Raw genomic sequence first — 23,499 nt, forward strand, 5'->3', positions numbered from 1 at the left:
CTCTTCATGTAGCTCTATTGCGAGCGGAGGTCCGGACTTCTGGGCTTCTTGGCTTCTTGGCTTCTCTTCTCTTCTCTTCCCCCAGATGTTGACACGACGCTCTCTCCGGCTGGACTGGTCTCTGAGGGCTGCGTTGTGACTTATATAGGCGGAGACCCCGCCCCCATATGATGTCACAGTCCTTGGGCATGCTGGGACTGTGACGTTTTAGGGGGCGTGGTCGACCACGCCCCCTAAAACGTCACAGTCCCAGCATGCCCAAGGACTGTGACATCATATGGGGGCGGGGTCTCCGCCTATATAAGTCACAACGCAGCCCTCAGAGACCAGTCCAGCCGGAGAGAGCGTCGTGTCAACATCTGGGGGAAGAGAAGAGAAGAGAAGCCAAGAAGCCAAGAAGCCCAGAAGTCCGGACCTCCGCTCGCAATAGAGCTACATGAAGAGAGCGGAGGGGCCGGCCGAAGACCTGCGACACCGGGAGAAGAGGCCGGAGAGCGGAGAAGAACCAACCGGACGCCGGGAGAAGATGAAGCGGAGGGACCCCCGAAGCCGGAAGAAGACCCCCGAAGCCGGAGGAAGATCCCCCCCCCGGAGCTGTTTAATAAAATATTTTAAAAACCTGTGTAGTGTGTTTTATTACTTACACTTTTTTTCCTAGGTAAATGGGTAGGGGTACCATGTACCCCATACTCATTTACATAGGGTGGGGGGCCGGGATCTGGGGGCCCCCTTATTAAAGGGGGTTCCCAGATTCCGATAAGCCCCCGCCCGCAGACCCCGACAACCAACGGCCAGGGTTGTCGGGAAGAGGCCCTTGTCCTCATCAACATGGGGACAAGGTGCTTTGGGGGGGGGGGGGCGCAGGGCGCCCCCCTCCCCCAAAGCACCCACCCCCCATGTTGAGGGCATGCGGCCTGGTACGGTTCAGGAGGGGGGGGGGGGGCGCTCGCTCGTCCCCACCCCCTTTCCTGACCGGCCAGGCTGCGTGCTCGGATCGGGGTCTGGTATGGATTTTAGGGGGACCCCACGCCGTTTTTTCGGCGTAGCGGGGTTCCCCTTTATAATCCATACCAGACCTAAGGGCCTGGTATGCCCCGCGACGGGGCTAGCAAGGTGTCAATCTCGCCGATAAAAGCGGCAAGATTGACATCCTTCTCTAGTCCCGTCGCACCTGAGTCACGTTCAAAATGAACGGACTTGTCCGTGTGTGGGCAAGTCCGTTCATTCTGAAAGTCCGCCGGAACTCCGGCGAAAGTCCGTCGGAAAGACGGGCGGACTTAGCCCGCCGGAAAGTCCCGGCGTGTGTGGGCAAGTCCGTCCGTTTTAAAGTCCGGCGCACCTGGCGGACAAAGTCCGTCGGAAAGTGTGCCGGACCAAGTAGGATAGAAAGTCCGCTCGTGTGTACGCGGCATTAGTCACACATGTTTAATAACATTTGCGAGCGCCACATTTACATAATTTTAGTAGAGTCTACAAGGCTCAGATATTATTCATATAGTTTTAAACCTTTTTTCCAAAAGAAAAAAAACTGTAGCTGTTTAAAAAGTGTTGACAGGATTTAGGGTTTCATGTGTTCTTTATTTTTGTAAAGAAAAGAGAACTAATGCAGTCACCACATCTAAGGACTGTTGAGACGCAATATAGTACAGATTTTTTCTTGGGTTTAGATACACTTTGATTACATTATTATTATAATTATTATTACATTCACAAGGAAAATGTCTTACAAGACCACACGATGCAGTAATATATACACAACAAATATTTTTATACTATAGTCAGGCCTTTTTTTCCCAGGGAATAGGTGCAGGTACCCCCCCCCTTCTGAATCACCTCTTGTTCTGCCACTTACCCACCTTTCGAGCAACGTTCCTTGGTTCCACCCCCTACCCAACTCCAAGTACCATCCCTTGAGGTTTTCACCGATATCCCTCCCAGCAACACCCCCCCCAGCAACAATAGATCCGTCACCAGCAACAATAAACCTCCCCAGCAACACTAGACCCCCCACAAAAATAGACCCTTTACCGACCATAGATCCCCCAGCAGGCAGCATCAATAGACCCTCCAGCACACTCTAGTACCTCTTGCCATTGCATACATTCTATGCATTCCCCCCTGTTCCCGCTGAAAAACAGCCCTGACTATAAGTTAAAGAAGATGTCCCAGATAGCAAACAATTGAGCTGCAAGTTTAAAAATAACTTGCTAAGCTATTGCTAGACTTGCCAGGCTTCATAAGTTTGTTGCACAATTGCACCAAGTCCGTATTGCATGATTCCAAAACAACTTTCTTTGCAAACTTGCTGCAAGTCTGCTGCAAGTTCTGGTTCAGTTATGTTGTACAATAGTCATCCCACCACAGGGGTCACTGTGACTTGCAGAGCTCTTGCTGTAGACTCACCACTGCAACTTTGCCCTTGCTAGAGACTTGCCACGCAAATTTGATACAAATTGGAAAAAAGTGTCAACTAGAACTTGTGCTTCAAGTGCTCTGCAAGTGTACAACTTGGCAGTGAAAATGTGCAGCAAGTTACCAGACTAATGCCCCATACACACGATCAGAAATTCTGTCAGAAAAAACTTGGATGGTTTTTCCGATGGAATTCCGCTCAAACTTGCCTTGCATACACACGGTCACACGAAAGTTCTCTGAACTTTGGACCGTCAAGAACGCCGTGACGTACAACACTACGACGAGCCAAGAAAATTAAGTTCAATGCTTCTGAGCATGCGTCAAATTGTTTCCGAGCATGCGTTATTTTTTTGCGCGTCCTAATTGCATACAGACAAACGCATTTTCGGATAGGAACTTTTTCTGACCGAAAAATAGCGAACCTGCTCTCAATCTTTTGCTGGCTGGAATTCTGCCAGCAAAAATCCGATGGAGCATACACACGGTTGGAATTTCTGACCAAAAGCTCACATCCGACTTTTGCTGGCAGAATTTCTGATCGTGTGTATGGGGCATTGCAATTCAACATTGCCACAAATATGTGGCAAGTGATGCTTGCTATCTGGGGTATGGGGTTAATAAAAGAGCAAACATACATCAGTCTGATCCCAGATAGCAAGCAATTGTGCTGCAAGTTTGAAAATGACTTGCTAAGCTATTGCTAGACTTGCCAGACTTCACAATTTTATTGCAAAATTGTGGCAAGTCTGCTTTGCACGACTCCAGATCAACGTTCTTTGCAAACATTTTGCAAGTCTGCTGCAAATTCTGGTTCAGTTATGTTGTGCAATAGTCATCCCACCACAGGGGTCTCTGTGGCTGAATTTTCATGCTGTAGACTTGCAGAGCTCTTGTTGTAGACTCACCACTGCAACTTTGCACTTGCTAGAGACTTGCCACTCAAATTTGCTACAAATTGGAAAAGTGTCAACTAGAACTTGTGCTTCAAAAGCTCTGCAAGTGTACAAATTTCCAAGAGAAATGTGTAGCAAGTTAACAGACTTACAATTCAACACTACCACACATTTGTGGCAAGTTCTCCTTGCTACCTGGGATGCTGCAGCTGTTCCACGTCAGCTTTAAGACCAAGAACTGAGTAATCATATGACTGCTGAACCCTCACTTCTCAGTCTTCTGGGAGCGGAAAGCTGTGACACTCAGTCACCACTCTGCAATGCTCCTCCAGCACTCACTGGAGCACCCGGCTGGAGAGGGGGTGGGTGCAGATGGCTTTGGTGCTCAGCTCTGTGGGCTAAGAGCTGGGGCCAGCTATCATTTAGGAAGTTGTAAGTGAATCCTGACAATATGGTAAGGATCATTTCTTGGTCAAAGGAAAACAAAAGTAAGAGCATTCCTGTGACCCACAAGAGAAGTATGGCCAAAAAAGCTTTGGCCATACTTTTTTTTTTAACTGCACCAAAATGTCATTGCTGAATACATCTGACTTAACAATGGACAGTGAAGTCTGAGGCCAGTCTGCAGCAGGGAAGGCCTTGCCATCTTAGGCTGTGAGTGTTTCCTTTGATGCACACATTGTAGGGAGACACAACTCCAGTCCCTGCATACAAGGGTGGCTCCATAGAATGCTGCAAGAGAAAGGAGCCACCCTGAGGCAACAGTAATGGCACCAGCTTAAAGCTGTAGTAAAACAAAAAATAAACCAAAAAAAAAAAAACAACTTTTCCTCCTACAAGGCACTGTTATAATGTGCCTACTTGCTTCAGTTACTCTCTTTTACGGTCAACACAGAGGACAAGGGGGCACTCTTTACGTCTAGAGAAAAAGAGATTTCATCTCCAAATACGGAAAGGTTTCTTCACAGTAATGCCCCGTAGACACGGTCGGATTTTCCGATGGAAAATGTCCGATCGGAGCGTGTTGTCGGAAATTCCGACCGTGTGTGGGCTCCATCGGACATTTTCCATCGGATTTTCCGACACACAAATTTTGAGAGCAGGATATAAAATTTTCCGACAACAAAATCCGTTGTCGGAAATTCCGATCGTGTGTACACAAATCCGACGGACAAAGTGCCACGCATGCTCAGAATAAATAAAGAGATGAAAGCTATTGGCCACTGCCCCGTTTATAGTCCCGACGTACGTGTTTTACGTCACCGTGTTCAGAATGATCGGATTTTCCGACAACTTTGTGTGACCGTGTGTATGCAAGACAAGTTTGAGCCAACATCCGTCAGAAAAAATCCATGGATTTTGTTGTCGGAAAGTCCGACCGTGTGTATGGGGCATAAAAGCTGTGAAAATGTGGAATAGACTCCCTCCAGAGGTGGCTCTGGCCAGCTCAGTAGACTGCTTTAGGAAAGGCCTGGATACTTTCCTAAATGTACATAATATAACTGGGTACTGACATTTATAGGTAAAGTTGATCCAGGGAAAATCTGATTGCCTCTCTGGGGATCAGGAAGGAATTTTTTCCTCTGCTGTAGCAAATTGGAGCATGCTTTGCTGGGGTTTTTTGCCTTCCTCTGGATCAACTGTGGGTATAGAATTGAGTATATTGGATTGTACGATATTTTTTATTTTATTTATTTATTTATTTTTTTATGGTTTAACTGGATGGACTGTCTTTTTTCAACCTAACTATGTAACATTATGTGAAATTTACCTTAAAACAAAGTGCTGTCACCACTGACAGGGCTTCCATCTCCACCCGGTCTTCCTTCCGGGTTTGCGGGCTCCGGGCCTTTGAATGGCTGAGTCGCGATGATGTCACTTCCATGCATGCAAGCAGGAGTCACTGTTTACGGCACAGGGCTCTGAAGCAACGGCACAGGTATGCCATTCCTTCAGAGTGCATGCGCCGGTGACGTCACCAATGGCTTCACAAGTCAATATCTCCTAAAAAGTGCATGTTTCAGAGATATTTGCAGTAACTATAGGTAAACCTTATTATAGGGTTACCTGTACGTAAAACATAAACTAAAGGCCTTTACTACCAATTTAAATTGGAACATACAAATGGGGAAAATAATTATTTGATCCCCGGCAGATTTTGTAAGTTTGCCCACTGAAGGATCTTGTTATCATAGGTGTATTTTAAATAATAGAGACAGAATATCAACCAAAAATCCAGAGAAAACACATAATACAAATGTTATAAATTGAGTTGCAGTTCAGTGAGTAAAATAAGTATTTGATCCCCAAGCAAAACATGACTAAGTACTTGGTGGAGAAACCCTTGCTGGCAAGCACAGAGGTAAGACGTTTCTTGTAGTTGGTTACCAGGTTTGCACACATCTCAGGAGGGATTTAGTCCACACTTCTTTACAGATCTTCTCTAAATCAGGCTAGGTCACTCCATGACCTTAATGTGCTTTTTCTTGAGCCCCTCCTTTGTTGCCTTGGTGGTATGTTTTAGGTCATTATGCTGGAAGACCCACCCACGACCCATCTTCAGTGTTTTGGCTGAGGGAAGAAGGTTCTCATCCAAGATTTTACATTACATGGCCCTGTCCTTTGGCCCCTCAATGCGGCAAAGTTGTCCTGTACCTTTAGCAGAGTAACCGCCCCAAAGCATAATGCTTCCACCTCCGTGCTTTACTGTAGGGATGGTGATCTTAGGGTCATAGTGAGCATTTTTCTTCCTCCAAACAAGGTGATGCCAAAAAGCTCAATTTTGTTCTCATCTGACCACAGCACTTTCTTCCAATCTTTCTCTGAATCATTTAGATGTTCATTGGCAAACTTCAGATGGGCCTGTACATGTGCCTTCCTGAGGAGGGGGACCTTGCGGCCACTGCAGAATTTCAATCCATGGCAACGTATTGTGTTAGGAATGGTTTGTTTGGTGACTGTGGTCTCAACTGCCTTGCGATCATTCACAAGTTCCTCTGTGTATTTCTGGGCTGATCCTTCTTTTTTCTCATGGTCATCCTTACTCCATGAGGCAAAATCTTGCTTTGCGCTCCAGACCGGCGGCGATTGATGGTTATTTTGTATTTCTTCCATTTGCGAATAATCATTCCAACAGTTGTCTCCTTCTCACCAAGCTTCTTGCTGATGGTCTTGTAGCCCATTCCAGCCTTGTGCAGGTCTACAATCTTGTCCCAGACGTTCTTTGACAGTTCTTTGGTCTTGCCCATGATCGTGAGGATTGAATGGAAGAAAGAGATTCTGTGGACAGATTTCCTTTATACACATAACGAGTTGTCCTTAGGAGCACTTTCTTAAATTGACAGGACTAATCTGTGTACCACATGAGCACATACTGTAGCCAATCTGTGGGAACCAGAATTATTGTTGGTTGGTAGGGGATCAAATACTTATTTTTATCACTGAACTGCAACTCAATTTATGACATTTGTATTGTAACGAGCCCCTTTGCTCGCTCGGTTCCACTCTCCCGACACTCCTCTGCAGCTATTGAATCAGATTGCAACGTCTGATGGTTCGGTCATCCAATGCTCCGGGATTAGAACTTCAGCTATGTGCCGTTCTAACCCAGTTGTGATAGCTCAGAACAAACACCAGGCAGGCTGTATGTAAGTTCAACCAGGAATCTATCCTTTATTGCAAAATACAGGCTTTTATACACTAAAAGTGGAGGTGCAGACCTCCTGCTCATATTACTCTAACAATACAGCTGTAACCTAATTAACCTAATTAACATGAGCTAATTAACTAATCCTTTTAGACAGCCTAGATGACTCAGACATGACCTTTAGGCCAGACTGGCCGTCTTGTAGTTCAGAAAATCCAATCAACATTATCACAATCAACATAGACTCTTCTTCACACAATAGCAGAGTTAATTAACACAAACAACAATGGGGATCTAATGACTCTTAGATCCCATACTAGAGACTTATTTACAATACACATTTTAGCAGACAACAGACAGACAGGTGTTGGAATTTACATCAGCATCTCCTAACAGCATCTCTGGATTTTTGGTTGATATTCTGTCTCTATCATTTAAAATACACATATGATAAGAATTATAGACCCTTCATTTCTTTGTAAATGGGCAAACTTACCAAATCTGCAGGTGATCAAATATATATTTTTCCCACTGTAGGTAAGGATTAAATGATAAAAAAAAACTGTATACTCAGTAAGTGGTGAAATCATTTGCTGAATGTGCTTACAAAATTGAGGGTTTAATATCACTTCAACATTAAAAATGAAAGTAAACCAGTCTACACTGTAAGACAAAGGGAATGCCATAGCAGTAAATAAAGTAGTCTTACCTCTTATGATCACTGGGGAGTGTGGCCTGTATAAAGACAGCCATTGCTTGTCGCAACCCTCCAGCAATTATTGTAGTATAAGGTATTGGCTGTAATAAGGAGAGAAATGTTTACTGTAAGCAGGACCCAACTGACAATACCATTTTGGCAGCCTGTGCCCAAGCCAGCAGTATAAAATATAATAGCTTCTAAGCACCATATTTACAATTCAGGATTATTTATTAAAACACACACATTTATTATTGCACAGTACAGAGCAGGGGCATATAATGAAATCAGTGGGCCCGTGTGAGATAAAAAGTGGGCCCGAGGCATTGTATAAAAAAAAAAAAAAAAAAAGGCGCTGTAAAATGTGGGTGTGGTATAAATTGTGCTAAATATTGGGCAAGGCTTAAAAGTGTGGTTTAATAGAGTCTGAGACAACTTACATTGTGCAGAATGTGGTCATTTAAAATAGGGAATGTACGGTGTGGAGTGGAAGGCGGTGGGTAGTATGTGCAGGAGAGGGGTGTGGAGTGTATGGAGGTGGAGGTATTTTTTACAATTTTATTTTTCATTATTTTTCTTAAATTATTTTTATTTTTTTCACAGTGCTTCTGAGGAAGGGGGGGGGGGGGGGTATGGGGCAGTGGACGGTGTCAGTAGGGCAGTGGACAGTATCAGTAGTTTATTTCTATTCATTTATTTTTTTACAATTTCATTTGCTTTTCCATTTTATTTCACAATGCTTTTTTTTGGAGGGGTGGGGGGAGGGGATTGGGGCAGTGGACGGGGAGTGGGGGGCAGTGTCAGTAGTTTTTTTATATATTATTTTTTACAATTTTATTTTTTTTATCTTTTTTTTTTTTTTTTTTTTTTTTTACAATTTAATTATTAAATATTTATTGCAAATTTTTTTTCTCAGCCCTGTTGGTGAGATATCAGACCCCTGACATCTCCCCCTTGAGACAGAGAAAGGGATTGAGGACACAGAATCCCTAGTCCCTTTCTAGCCTCAGCTGCACTGAAGATGAATGCAAAGGGCTCCTGTTCTTTCATAAACTGAAGCAGAGTAAACATAGTAAAGTTTACTAGGCTCAGTTATCAAAGGACACAGGAGCAATCGGTAGCAATCGCTCACTGTGCCCAAATGACATGTTTACCGGCCCCTTCCTCTGCCATCCATCCTGACAGATCCTCCAAAGCAGCTGGCGGGAGAGGGGAGGAGGTAAGCTGGCTGTGGGGGGACGAGGGGGGCAGGGCGGAGGAACAGCACACAGGGGGAGCCAGAGGAGGAGGACAAGGGGGACAGTTGGGGATGATCGGTGCGGTGGTGCGGACAGTTGCAAGCCCTGATCTCCCTGTATAGCTTTTCAGCTTACAGCCGCGGGAGGGAGAGGAGGAGACACGGCTGTCAGCTGCCTCAATAAAAAACTATACAGGGAAATCGGTGCTTGTAACTCTCTCCCACCGCCGCACCGATCATTTCTCACTGTCAACCAGGGATCATCCATGGTTGCAGTGTGGGTCACAGTGGGCCCCCCTCAGAGCGCTGTGTTGCCAGTGGCACAGCTCCTTTCAGTTTCTGCTTTCACTGAAGATACCGAGGTCAGTGAGAACCATAGACTTCTGCTGCTGTCAATCAAACTCCTGTGACGAGGGCGTGTGTGTGGGTGTGGCTTACTGGCACTGTGTGTGTCAATGGATGCACACAGCCCGACTCAGGAGCACCCACCCATGCATGCCTCTGTAACACCTGGATTGCTAAGGTGGCACACAGAGCAGGGAGAGGCTGACAGTGCTGGCATGGGACTACTGGAAGGGGAAGTAAGGGACGGCTCTGTGCCATATTGTTGCACAGAACAGGGAAGTGTAACATTTTTTATGTTAAGGCCTCTTTCAGATGGGCAGATCTGCCTGCTCAGCTGGGTGTCTTCTCTGCTTATGTAGAGTGGACACAGCCCACTTTCCTTTATGGGCACTCCGATGGAAATGGACCACCTGTCTGTTTCTATCCGACTGTCATCTGATCCAATCCACCAGATGGATGGGGTACGGATCCCCATCTGTTTGTTCTTAGCGGTTAGGATTGGATGTTAGCGGGTTTCAATGGACACATGTCCATTGACATCCGCTGCTCCATAGAGGGCAATGGATGGTCTGATTGGGTCCACCTTAAAAAGTGACAGGGGTAGGAGACCTTATTTTTTTTCTACTGCAGTTAAAGTGTAAGTAAGCCCTCCTATCGTTTTTAGCCAAGGAAGCTGCCATCTTTGCCTCTGTTTAATCTACAACTGCCATGGTGCTGCACAGGTGATCAGTTATGACATGACACCAGCCATTGGATGGTTTGACAGTTTGGTTGAGAGCACAACCAATGGGAGTTTTATATTTCCGGCACGTGCCGGAAATGAAACTTTTTCAAAACTGGTAAATGGATGGGTTTTCTTCTGCTTTAAGCAATACAGGGAGGTCTTGTCCTTGCCTTCAGCCTATGACTGGACAAGATCTACATACAATGCTCTCTAGTCTTACTACAGTTACATTTCGATCAAATTCCTTGTTGACTAAAGCCGTCCATAGGTGGTTCCTGGTGAACTAGCCGAGATTCAAACGATGTACGGGCAGGCTGAATGTACCCAAGTTGATTGATCGATCAACTTGGGTACAACCAGCCTGACGGATTTTACATGCGATTATTGCTAACAGCTGTTATAGATGCTAGCAATAATCATTTTAGAGATTAGAGGAATTTATGTCAAGAATAAGGCTGGCCGCAGAGCCATTGTGTTCTCCTGGTGGGGCGGTTTCTCCTGTAAACACTGTGTTGATGAGGAAATCAAGGAAATTTCTTTCCTGCAACCTGTGGTTGCAGGAAAGAAATTCACTCCATCAATGGCCAGCCTTATTCTCGACATAAATTCCTCTGATCTCTAAAATAGCGCTGTATTGCAATACAATCTATTCATTGATCTCTAGCTTAGAGCTAAGCACAGTTTGGAACTTGTTTTCTTTTGTTTGACGTGTCTATTGTATAGTGCTGGCATTGCAACCAGCACTTTAGTTAAAGCTCTGCACAGGTCACAGCATGACTTTATTACTTGAGTCATTGGTGTATTAGTGTGTAGAGAATTGTGCCTGCAGCATTTTAAATCATCTCTCAGCGTCAGATTCACTATAATTACTGTAAATAGAGTAATTTTCCAACAGATTCCATTTTTTCATAATAAGGAATAATGCAATTAACTGATATTTAATTATCAAAATAAAAGCAAACCTAAAAAGGTGTAGCCCATAAAAAAAGCAGGTAGACTTCTCTGCCCCAGTGCAAGGCAGAAGAAAGGGCTTTTTTTTTCTTTTTAGGGTAGACATGTCAAAATAAAGCAATGTGTCCTTCCATTTTCTCAGAACAGCTTACAGGCGGTTGTACAGGTGATTAGGGCTACAAGTCCTTACATTAGATTACCTCGTCCCTTTAAACCCGAACACATATTACTTACACAGGTTCTGTGGCTGATTAACCACTTAAGGACCGAGCCTCTTTTTTAGATGTGTTGTTTACAAGTAAAAAAACTGGGGATTTCTTGCTAGAAAATTACTTAGAACCCCCAAACATTATACATTTCTTTTTCTAACACCCTAGAGAATAAAATGGCGGTCTGTGCAATACTTTCTGTCACACCGTATTTGCGCAGCGGTCTTACAAGCGCACTTTTTTGGGAAAAAAATACACTTTTTTGAATTAAAAAAATAAGACAAAAGTAAAGTTAGCCCAATTTTTATTTATACTGTGAAAGATAATGTTACGCCGAGAAAATTGATACCCAACATGTCACACTTCAAAATTCCACCTGCTCGTGGAATGGCGACAAACTTTTGCCCTTAAAAATCTCCATAGGCGACGTTTAAAAAATTCTACAGGTAGCATGTTTACCAAAAATATGTAGAATACATATTGGCCTAAACTGAGGAAAAATATAGTTTTTATATATTTTTGGGGGGTATTTATTATAACAAAAAGTAAAAAATATTGCTTTTTTTTCAAAATTGTTGCTCTTTTTTTTGTTTATAGCGCAAAAAATAAAAAACGCAGAGGTGACCAAATACTATCAAAAGAAAGCTCTGTTTGTGGGGAAAAAAGGACATCAATTTTGTTTTGGTGTAACACAGTGCTGTATCGCAAAAAGTGCTCTGGTCAGGAAGGAGGTCAAATCTTCCGGGGCTGAAGCGGTTAAAGTTCATGTGCGTGTAAAGGCAGGCGTCCCAATACTTTTGGTAATATAACGTAGTTCTGAAAAGACACTGAAGTATTTTTTGTCTGAATAGCCTGTTATTGGTAGATAAACAAAGCACTATATGTTCTACATTGACTCAGTTGTGTATGAGGCTTTTGTTGACACACCTTGATCCAGCCCTTCCTTCAGTTCAAGCAAAGAGAATGTAGAGAATGTACTCAATGTTTCATCATCTCGTCTCATCCCATCCCATCTCATGATAGGCATAGCCTGCAAATAGTGCCTAGGGCACAATGTAGCAGTCTGTCTCTATTTGCTCTTTGAGAATAAAGGGATGTGTGGAGGCAAAGTTTATGATAAAACAGCACCTAGCTAATACAGATTTTTCAGGTGATCACTTTTGAAGGAGAAGTAGGGCCAAAGATTTTTCTAGGCCCTACTTCTCCTGGGGATCAACAAAAGCGCACTTAGTTTTGCACTCCTGTCACCCAGATTCAGCCAACAGCAGACAAAAGCCCGCTGTCGGCTGACGTCATAGATCCGCTCCAGGTTCTGCTGGGATAGCAAAAATAATGTCGGGATCCGCCAAGATGACTGACCAGCAGCTGGCTCAGCCTCTCAGTGGGCCGATGAGAGACCTAAGCCTAGGTTCATATTGATGCGATGCGGGAACCAGCACAATTACAGCGCTGGTTCCCGCATCACATCTCTCCCGCAGGCAGTTCACACTGCCTTCTGCGAACCGCTGCAGGTGTCAATACATTGTTAATGACACCCCCAGATCGGTTCACAGATCACAGTGCGAACTGTGAACTCGCACAGGAATCGGATCGCATAGGTGAGAACACCCATGCGATTCGATTTCAGTGCGGGGAAAAAAAAGCCCCTGCACTTTTTTCCTGCGAATCTAATGCGAGATACAAATGTATGGCTGAACTCGCATCTCACAGACATCGCATGTGATCACATTAGTGTGAACCTGGGCTTAGGAACACACAGATTCGCAGGTCATGTAAAAAGCATTGTATTCCATGGCTTTGGTTCACATCTATGTGTTGCGAATTTGGTGCGAGGAAAAAAAAGAGTAGTGTTGACTGTGAGTGCGATGTGAATTCCTATGGTGCGGTGTGAATTTTATCTTCATAGGCTTCAATTGAAATTGCAGTAAACTCACAGCACACAGTTCACATCTCTGCAAATTGTTCACTGTCTGCCTCCTGAAATTCGCAGTAAAATCGCACCTGTCCACCTCAAAACGCAAGGCGAATTCGCACCTCACACAGAACAAAAAAAAACTGATCAAATTCGCAGTACATCGCAACGCATCGCATCGCAGTAGAGCGAACCTAGGCTCTATGGCAGTAATGCTGATATTTGCACAGGCCTGCACAGCATGGCAGTGCTTAGGACTAAGGATCTGTTACCCACTGCTTTGTGGGATGGGAAGGGACAGGTATACACACCACATATTCCAACTACTGGGTTGTTCTGGGGAGACCCGGCGGTGCACAGTGCAGGTTTTTAGAAAGCCTGAGGGTATGTTTTTGCATGTTATGGTGCATAATATAAAGGATCACTTTTATATTTTAAGTACACATTTACTTTAAGGGATTGTTCTGTAACAAATGGCTGAGAACTAGTCAGCTTGGCAGTGCTGACCGAATCCATGCCAACTTTCCCTGGTTCCTCCCTTTTTTTAGGGGGAGTTGGAAAAATCTGAACTCCTCCAAAAAAACAGACATCTGGAACTTATCTACATCCTACTCTGTTTTAAGATGTTTCCTGTGATACTTTGTATTTAAAAACATAAGAGTACATGCAAGTTACTGCAAACATTATTCTTTATTTAATACATCTTAAAGCAGGAGTGTGCGACTAGCCCTGTCTAGATTAGGGGTCTTCAAACTTACTAAGCAAAAGACCAGTTCACTGTCCTTCAGACTTTAGGCTGTAGAAGTAGAAAATGCCCCAGTGTCAGTGGGTTTTAAAAAAATACATAGCACCTGCGGTCAGCAGGAGAAGGAATAGTGCCCCATAGTCGGTATCAGTGGAAGGAATAGTGCCCAATGTTAGTGATATTGTGGCCAATGCTGTTGTCAGTGGATGGAAGTGGTCCATCATTAGTTTCAGTAAACTAACGATGTTGGTGTCAGTGGGAGGAATAGTGCCCAGCATCTTTAGGGGGGGCCAGACTGGTATCATCATTGGTATTAGTGGGAGGAATAGTGCCCCCATCATTGGTGTCCATGGAATGAATAGTGCCCCCATCAGTGGTGTCTGTGGAATGAATAGTGCCCCCATCAGCGGTCTCTGTGGAATGAATAGTGCCCCCATCATCGGTGTCCATGGAATGAATAGTGCCCCCATCATCGGTGTCTGTGGAATTAATAGTGCCCCATCATTGGTGTCATTGAGAGGAATAGTGCCCCACATATTGGCAGTAGGACAAGAGAATGCCCCTGATTCAGTGGGAGTAAACAATGCCTCAGGCTTGGAGGTCAATGGGGGCAAAAAACAAATAAACAACATAACACTTGTGGACTTTAGAAGGAGGAATAGTGCCCCATCATCAGTATTAGTGAGAGGAATAGTGCCTCATCATTGGTGTTAGTGGGAGGAATAGCGCCCCATCATTGGTGTTAGTGGGAGGAATAGCACCCCATTATTGGTATCAGTGGGAGAAATAGTACCCATCGTTTATATCAGTGGGAGGAATAGTGCCCCATCATTGGTGTTAGTGGGAGGAATAGCACCCCATTATTGGTATCAGTGGGAGAAATAGTACCCATCGTTTATATCAGTGGGAGGAATAGTGCCCCATCACTGGTGTTAGTGGGAGGAATAGCACCCCATCATTGGTGTCAGCGATAGGAATAGCGCCCCATCATTGGTGTTAGTGGGATGAATAGCGCCCAATCATTGGTGTCAGTGAGAGGAATAGTGCCCCATCATTGGTGTTAGTGGGAGGAATAGCGCCCCATCATTGGTGTCAGTGAGAGGAATAGCGCCCCATCATTGGTGTCAGTGAGAGGAATAGTGTCCCATCATTGGTGTCAGTGAGAGGAATAGTGTCCCATCATTGGTGTCAGTGAGAGGAATAGTGTCCCATCATTGGTGTCAGTGAGAGGAATAGCGCCCCATCATTGGTGTCAGTGAGAGGAATAGTGTCCCATCATTGGTGTCAGTGAGAGGAATAGTGTCCCATCATTGGTGTCAGTGAGAGGAATAGTGTCCCATCATTGGTGTTGGTGGCAGGAATAGCGTCCCATCATTGGCATCAGTGGGAGAAATAGTACTCATCGTGTTTATCAGTGGGAGGAATAGTGTCCCATCATTTATATCAGTGGGAGGAATAGTGTCCCATCATTTATATCAGTGGGAGGAATAGTGTCCCATCTTTATATCAATGTGAGGAGTAGTGCCCCTTCGTTTATATCATACAAAGAAAAAACAATATGAAAGCAGGAGGGAAGGAGTGGAGTCCAACTTGACTTTTCTGTGGCCATTATTTGTGGATATACTGATAATTTTGGTGCTTCTCGCTGAAGGTAACCTCCACTTACATTTTTGTAAAGTAAATGTATTCTGATTAACCCCAGGTGGATTGCCCCAGGTGGTTTTTATATGTTGTATCCGCAGTCTACATAATAAAACTACATACAGTACCTCCCAACATTTTGAGATGGGAATGAAGGACACCTACTAGCAAACTTATGTAGGCATGGGACACACCCCCTTAAAGGAGATTTAGCAAAAAAAAAAAAAGAAGGTTAATTAAATCCATGAGAGCTTTTTTTACCATTACTATTCCTTTATACTGGCTTTAAAAATGTACAAATGCAGCAATTTAGAATTTGGTTGAAAGGTTTAGCACTGGGAAACACTTTTTGAAAGATGAAAAGTGCATTTTATATAGAACTATGAGGATCAGACCAAAATGAGGGACAAATAAGGAGGAAAGAGGGACAGAGGGACATTGCTCCAAATCAGGGAGAGTTGGGAGCTATGAAACTACATCGGCTTTTATATTATGTTAAATGCATGCTGCGTTTGCAGCACAGAGCTTGTCGACTATAATCCTGTGTGCCCAGGCTGTCATAGACACTATGATAATCAAAAAAAAAAAAGGAGGGAAGAACTGCTCACCATAAAAAGCAAATTTGAATTCTTTGAAGTAACATGATGCACCAACAATCAACCTAGTGCCAAGACAACCCAACGCGTTTCACTCCTGCTCACAATATTGCTTATCATTATGTGAGCTCCATTCTGTGCAGGAGTAAGGACTGCCCACTACTGACAAAAAGAAGAGGTCGGGGGGGGGGGGGGCATAAAGCTTCAGGAAGTGGGGTGAGGTTGGGAGTGGTGGGGGGAAATCCTGAAGTTGGACTTTATTCCTATGTGGATTGCATGGCCAAAATAACCAGGGAATAACAAGTATAGTCTGCTATTCATCTGCTAAGATCTCATAATACCTAAAGCTCATACTTTAAGCTGAATTCCAGGTATGCATATTCTGGCATAGTAACATTGCTCAAGAAATTAGCCAGCGGCAAGTTTTGGGAGAACAGGGACAGCTTCAGCTAACCAATGACCAATTTCTAGCTGCTGGTCAAAGAGAAAAAAGGTCATCTGTTAGGCAAGTGCTCTGGAGGTGGGGGGATAGTCACTTTTGCATTGGATCTGTGTCTTTTTCACGTGGACTCTCTTCAGTGCTTGCTGGGACTGCTAGTCCACCTCTTGCTCTCTTTCTGGATTATTACTGGACTTTTACTACATTTTATATGTGTTTTATTGAGCCCTGATATGAGCTGCACTCTTTTTTTATATACCGTTTCTTGGATTATGTGATGATCTTTTAGTGTACAGCTGCATTATTTATTGCATTTAGGTATTTTTGCGCTGATTGTACCCTATACATTTTTATGCTGGTCAAAGAGGGCCTATTACTGCCTGTTGAAAATACATGTGTCACTGCTAAAACTACCTGGAAAAAATGCCTTTCTTAACCGCCTCTCGCCCGCCATATAGACAAATGATGATGCAGCGGCTCTTGTTCTGGGATGACGTCTTATGACGGCACTCAGTCTCGCAGCATAGCGACCCCGATCTTGGCAAAGAGCCGTGGTTGTGGCTCTTTACCCATGTGATCGGCTATGTAGAACCACAGCCGATCACATGTAAGCAAGGAGATGCCGTTTATCGTCTCTCCTCGCCTCACACTGACAGAGTGTGAGGAGAGCCAATCAGCAGCATCTCCTCACAGAGGAGACATGTATGGGTGATCAGGGCACTGATTATCAGTGCCCTGATTAAAATGCAGTCCCAACAGTGCCCATTAGTGATGCCACTCTGTGCCAATCAGTGACACCAGTCTGTGCCCATCAGTGACACCAGTCTGTGCCCATCAGTGAGGCCAATCTGTGCTCATCAGTGATGCATTTTAGTGCCCATCAGTAGCGCTTATTCATGCCACCTATCATTGCCCATAAGTGCCGTATATCAGTGCCCATCAGTGCTGCATATTAGTTCTGCCTCATCAGTGCCCATCAGTGCCGTCTCATCAGTGCCCATCAGTGCCGTCTCATCAGTGCCCATCAGTGCCGCCTCATCAGTGCACATCAGTGAAGGAGAAAAATTACTTATTCACAAAATTTTCTACGTTTTTTTAGCAAAAAATAAAAAACCCAGTGTTGATTAAATACTAACAAAAGAAAGCTCTATTTGTGGGAATAAAATGATAAAAAATTAATTTGGGTACAGATTTGCATGATCTTGCAAATGTCATTCAAAGTGCGACAGATAAACCTGGGTTCACATATATGCGATGCAAGAACCAGCGTGATTCCAGTGCGGGTTCCCGCATCGCATCTCCCCCACAGGCAGTTCATGTTGCCCTCTGCAAACTGCTGCGAATGTCAATACATAGTTAATGACACCCCCAGATCGGTTTACAGATCGCAGTGCGAACTATGAATTCGGACAGGAATCGGATCGCATAGGTGTGAACACCCAATGCGATCCGATTCCAGTGCGGGAAAAAAAAAAAAAGTCCCTGACCTTTTTTTGTGTGAATCCAATGCGAGTTCATACAAACTGAACTGGTTGAACTGGCTGAACTGGCATCGTACAGACATCACATGTGATCGGCACAGCAGTGTGGGTGTGAATCACATGCAATGTCTGTGTTCACATATGTGGGAACCCAAGCTAAAAGCTGAAAATTGGCCTGGGCAGGAAGGGGGTGAAAGTGCCCAGTATTGAAGTGGTTAAACCTAAAATAAAACAAACTGGGGTACTGCTGCTATATTAAAGCCAAGCTAAATGTAAAAGAGAATAAATCAATAGGCAAAAATGCTCTGCCAGGGTAAAACTCCACTGTAACTGTCAGATAAATTCGTTCAGTTCTATAACACTATATACAGCTGTAAGGCATCCTCCAAGCATGTTTGTGCGATTTGTAGGACCTGTATGAAAACTCTCCCTGTTGTGCAGTATTTTTATGTCCAGCTTCCCATAGTTTCTTTCCCAATAGCTTGTCTATTAGCTGTAAATATGACCAGTGGCGGCCCGTCCATTAGGGGCACCAGAGCTGCGCCCCCTCTATCCACGGCCACCACCCCTATGCTATAACCATTGCCGCTGCCACCCCCTAATCAGGCATCCAGCCCCTTTCAGGATGCCGGGCTCTATGACACCTACAATGGGGCTCAATTTCTCCCATTGACACCAATAATGAGGCACAATTACTCCCACCGAAACAAACAGTGAAACATTATTTTTTCCCACACACCGGGACCTTTTCTACTCTTAATGGCCACAGTCTGACCCTCCTAAAGTTTGAAGGACAGTAAACTGGCCTTCAAACTGGTTTAGAAAGTTTGGAGACCCCTGATCTAGACTGACCACAAAAAGCACAGAAGCTGATCTGTGTTAGCGTGATCAGTTTTCATCTTTTGGCAGGCCATTCAGAGGTACAGGACACTGTGCAGACAAACAGCATTCCTGTATTGGGAGGTGTGTTCAGCCACCACACCCCCTGACCAAGCACTCTCCAGTTTTACTAAATCAATCAACCCCAATGTGTCAGCACAGTGTCCTGAAACCCCACCCCCCACTATCAGAAAAAAGAGATGCATGGTTGCATGACAGAATGCTTTAGTGCTGGTTCACATTAGTGCACTCTGTAAGATCGCATGTGATTCACATTGCACGGCAGTGCAAATCACATGCGATGTCCATGCGATGCAATTTCAGCCATACAGATAGTATGGCTGAATTCACATCGCATTCTGACCAAACTTGCACAGGACGCCATTTTTGGTCCGCACCAGAATCGGATCGCATGGGTGTGAACACCCATGCGATCCGATTCATGTCCGAACTGTCAGTTCGCAGTGCAATATGTGAACTGAAATGGGGGTGTCATTAACATTGTATTGACACTCCCAGAAGTTCACATATGGCAGTGAATGGGCTGAAATCGCAATGCACAGAACTGCATGTGAATCTAACAGGAACTCATGTTCCTGTGTGATTCCCAGTGTGAACCCACCCTAAATGGGCCCCTTGGAGTTTTGGCTTCACGCTGATAATCCTGGTCTTCATGGTTGATCCAGACCTGTGGGGTTGATTTACTAAAACTAGAGAATGCATACCTTCCAACTTTATGAGATGGGAATGAGGGACACCTATTAGCAAAAGTATGTAGGCATAGGACACACCCCCTGCCACACCCCACTTAAAGGAGAATTGTACAAAAAAAGTTTGGTTAAACCCACTTGTGCTTTTTTACTACTACTATTCCTTTATATTGGCTTTTGGAATTGACAAATGCAGCAATTTAGAAATTGGATGAAAGGTTTAGCACTGGGAAACAATTAATAATATATGAGTAGTGCATTTTATTTACAACAATATAGATTAGACAAAAATGAGGGACAAATGGGGAGCAAAGAGGGACAGAGGGACATTGTTCCGAATGAGGGACAGTCCCTTGAAAACAGGGACAGTTGGGAGGTATGCACAACTGCATCAGATTTTGCACTCTCCATAGCTCCCAACTGTCCCTGATTTTGAGGGACTGTCCCTGATTTGGAGCAATGTCCCTCTTTCCTCCTCATTTGTCCCTCATTTTGGTCTGATCTATATAGTTGTATATAAAATGCACTATTTATCTTTCAAAAAATGTTTCCCAGTGCTAAACCTTTCATCCAATTTCTAAACTGCAGCATTTGTAAATGTAAAAAGCCAAAATAAAGGAATAGTAGTGGTTCAAAATAAAGCCCCTCTGGTTTTAACAAATCTATTTTTGGGGTTAATTCACCTTTAAGGGTGTGTGGAAGGGGGCGTGTCCTATGCCTGCATACTTTTGCTAGTAGGTGTCCCTAATTCCCTTCTCAAAAAGTTGGGAGGTATGGAAATCTCCCTCCGCTAAGTCTGGCTGCATCCATTTTAAGTGTGGGCAACTGAAGCTGCTGCCTGTTCACTTCCTGGATTTACAGAGGCACACCTCCATCCCTGCAGCTCTTATTAGCCCTCTTATGACTCATCCCCCCTCCCTTCCTGGCAAACTCTCCGAAGAGTGAAAGAGCTGGGCATGATGCCATAAGCCTAGGCTAATGACTAGACAAGAAACAGGAAGTGGGCTGTATAAGGTAATTTACTGGCAGAAAAAAAAATGTTTTACTATCCAAAGTTAAAACCACAAGAGAAAGAAGATTTAATAGATGGAAAGTTGAAAAAATGACTGAAGGTCCGCTTTAAGCTTTGACAAAAAACCTGGAAGCTGATTGGTTTCTATGCAGAGCTGCACCTGATTTTGCACTCTCCAGTTTTAGTAAATCAACCCAGTGCCATAGCTCCCAACTGTCCCTGATTTGGAGCAATGTCCCTCTGTCCCTCTTTCCTCCTCATTTGTCCCTCATTTTGGTCTGATCTATATAGTTGTATATAAAATGCACTATTTATCTTTCAAAAAGTGTTTCCCAGTGCTAAACTTTGCATCCAAATTTGAAATTGCTGCATTTGTCAATTTTAAAAGCCAATATAAAGGAATAGTAGTGGTAAAAAAAAGCAATTGTGGATTTAATTAACCCTTTTTTTGGGGGATATGTCCCCTTTAAGGGGCGTGGCAGGGGGGCGTGTCCTATGCCTACATACATTTGTTAGTCGGTGTCCCTCATTCCCATCTCAAAATGTTGGGAGGTGTGCATTGCCTCAATGTCCTAAATCCAGACAGCCCGGGCAACTAGTATGTTCAGAAATAGGCAAATAATGGCTCCCTCTATAATTCCCATCAGTAGTTTCCCTGTACAAAACATTTCACACAAATAGTGCAAAATGCTTTTTTGCATTGCAGCTGATAGCAAATGATTAGTAAAAAAAAAAAAAAAAAAAAAAAAAACAGAATTGGACTTCTAAACGTTAATATACCATCTGCTGCTGTGAACTGCTCTTTGCCTTTGACTACATAAGGGGTTAATTTACTGTACAAACTGCTTTCCCTCTCCGATTTTCTGCTCTCATTTTTTTTCTGGTAGTCATACTAGTTACAACACCTCAAATATGTTCCATCCACCCTCATGGACACACCCTACGCAGCTCAAAAAGAAGGAAGATAAAAATCTGCCTTTAATGTACATCTGAAAGAGGAAACTAACTACTTGTAAGATTACATGAGATTAATCCACAAAATTGTATTAAATCCAGAAACATAAAGCACAAAATCCCTATCATATGCCTATAGAAACTGGGTACTCCGGGTACAGTACTCGCCTCTGATCTGTGCCAGGAATAGTACACGTTTTACACGGCGATAATTGCACCAAGTTTTTTAAGTCATGGAAACTACTTATAAACTCTTTGAGGATTACTTTCAACATAGTATGCAGCTTTTTCATAATTAGCAAAAAAAAAAAAAAACGACTAAACGAATGTAATAAAAAAAAAAAAGTAACAAAATAATAAAAACTATATGTGAAAAAAATTAACAGTGGCGAATTTCCCTAAAAAAGAATCAAACTCCAAATATGATTTACTATACACATTTTTCATGTTAACTCTATAATGGAGGATTCTAAGATTAGAGACTCAAATATGAGATAATAGGAGGGGCAAAGGGCTGCGAGCGAAGAAAAATGGCGCTTTATCCAGTGCAGTGCGAGCACACAATTTAGATATAACAAAAAGGAGGAGCCAAGATCGTAAAAAATAAAGGTTGCCCCTCCGCACCCCAGTCGTGAGCCTAGACCAAATGTTTCCTGAGGGATTCTATAGGGATATCTGGAAAACATGCACTGTTAGTGGCTTCTTTGGGTGGTTTGCGAGTATTTAAGACAAAGTTTGTTGCAAAGACTTAATTTGTAAAAAAAAGAAAGACACAAAATAAAAATGTCTTTAAAAGAAAGACCACTAAGAAGTGGTGGCATGGTCACAAGAGGTACATTTTCATGCTTTTTTACATATTTTTGTGGATATTCGGGTTTTATACTCAGTGACTCTCCTCCTCATACGTGAAATATCTGCTAGTTTACTTTGGCATATTTTAATGGATCATAAAGTTTAATGTGTGCAAGCAGACGGCTCCATTATGCATAATATCCGTTGTTCAGTTGGTACTTACGGGATTGTAGGCAGACTGGTAGCCTGGAGCTGGTACACACGCCATGTTTGCTGTTGGAATTTTTTTCCGCAGTGGAGTTTGGTCCGGACTTGAGGGATGCTTTTTATCATGTGAGAAAAGGGCAGGGCATGCCTGTGAGGTATCTTTCCAAAAACTTGTATATCCAGTTTATACAGCGAGCTGCTAGACTCGGGAGACGCCTGCTGGCAGAGACGTAGATATTCTGGTAGAGGAAACGACAGTCCAGTGACTAAGACTTTCCAAAAGAAAATACTGTGTTCCTCTAAATCTTTCCAGTCTTTTCGTTCTCTTTGTTTCAGTAGTAATACACATCTATGACTCATAGGCAAAAGGCACAAAAGCCTCATGACTAAGGCTGGGCATACTCTGGGTGAATTTCATTTAGTTCCTGATGAACCGATCGAAATTCACTTCAAAGGAGGCCCAACCAAGGCCGTCTTAATAGCATCATGGGCCCCTGGGCAAAGCAATGCACTGGGGCCCCTACCAGCTTGCCCCAATTTACAACCTACTTTCAAAGAAATAAAGTAGAAATAGTTGATAGAATAAAACATATATTGATTAGTGCTTTCAATAAAATCGATTTTACAAAAGGAAAACATTCCATAAATCAAAGACTAGTCAACACAAAGGGCACAGCACAGGGGGGAATGCAGAAGGGCACAGTACAGGGGGGGGGGGGTCAGGAGGGCACAGTACTGGGATCAGGATGGCACAATGCACAGTGATGTAGTGGATAGCACTCTCGCCTAGCAGTAAGAAGGGTCGCTGGTCGCCTAGCACAGGGGGAATGCAGAAGGTCACAGTACAGGGGGGGGAGGTCAGGAGGGCACAGTACTGGAATCAGGAGGGCACAATGCACAGTGGTGTAGTGGGTAGCACTCTCGCCTAGCAGTAAGAAGGGTCGCTGGTTCGAAACCCAACCACGACACTACCTGCCTGGAGTTTGCATGTTCTCCCTGTGCCTGTGTGGGTTT

General features: G+C 43.8%; 1 protein-coding gene across 1 annotated transcript in view; it reads right to left on the bottom strand.

The window, feature by feature from the left end:
• Positions 1–22,656, bottom strand: part of LOC141107783 (galectin-4-like) — a 41,672-nt gene extending 19,016 nt beyond the window's left edge. The window contains exons 1-2 of the mRNA XM_073598753.1: positions 22,502–22,656; positions 7,664–7,752 (exon numbers count right to left, since the gene is read on the bottom strand). Coding sequence (XP_073454854.1) covers positions 7,664–7,752; positions 22,502–22,546 — 134 coding nt within the window. The 5' untranslated portion in view covers positions 22,547–22,656. The remainder of the gene's footprint in view (positions 1–7,663; positions 7,753–22,501) is intronic.
• Between the last annotated feature and the right edge of the window lie 843 nt (positions 22,657–23,499).

The sequence above is a fragment of the Aquarana catesbeiana genome, linkage group LG09 (genome assembly GCF_042186555.1).
Source record: "Aquarana catesbeiana isolate 2022-GZ linkage group LG09, ASM4218655v1, whole genome shotgun sequence".
Taxonomy (NCBI): domain Eukaryota; kingdom Metazoa; phylum Chordata; class Amphibia; order Anura; family Ranidae; genus Aquarana; species Aquarana catesbeiana.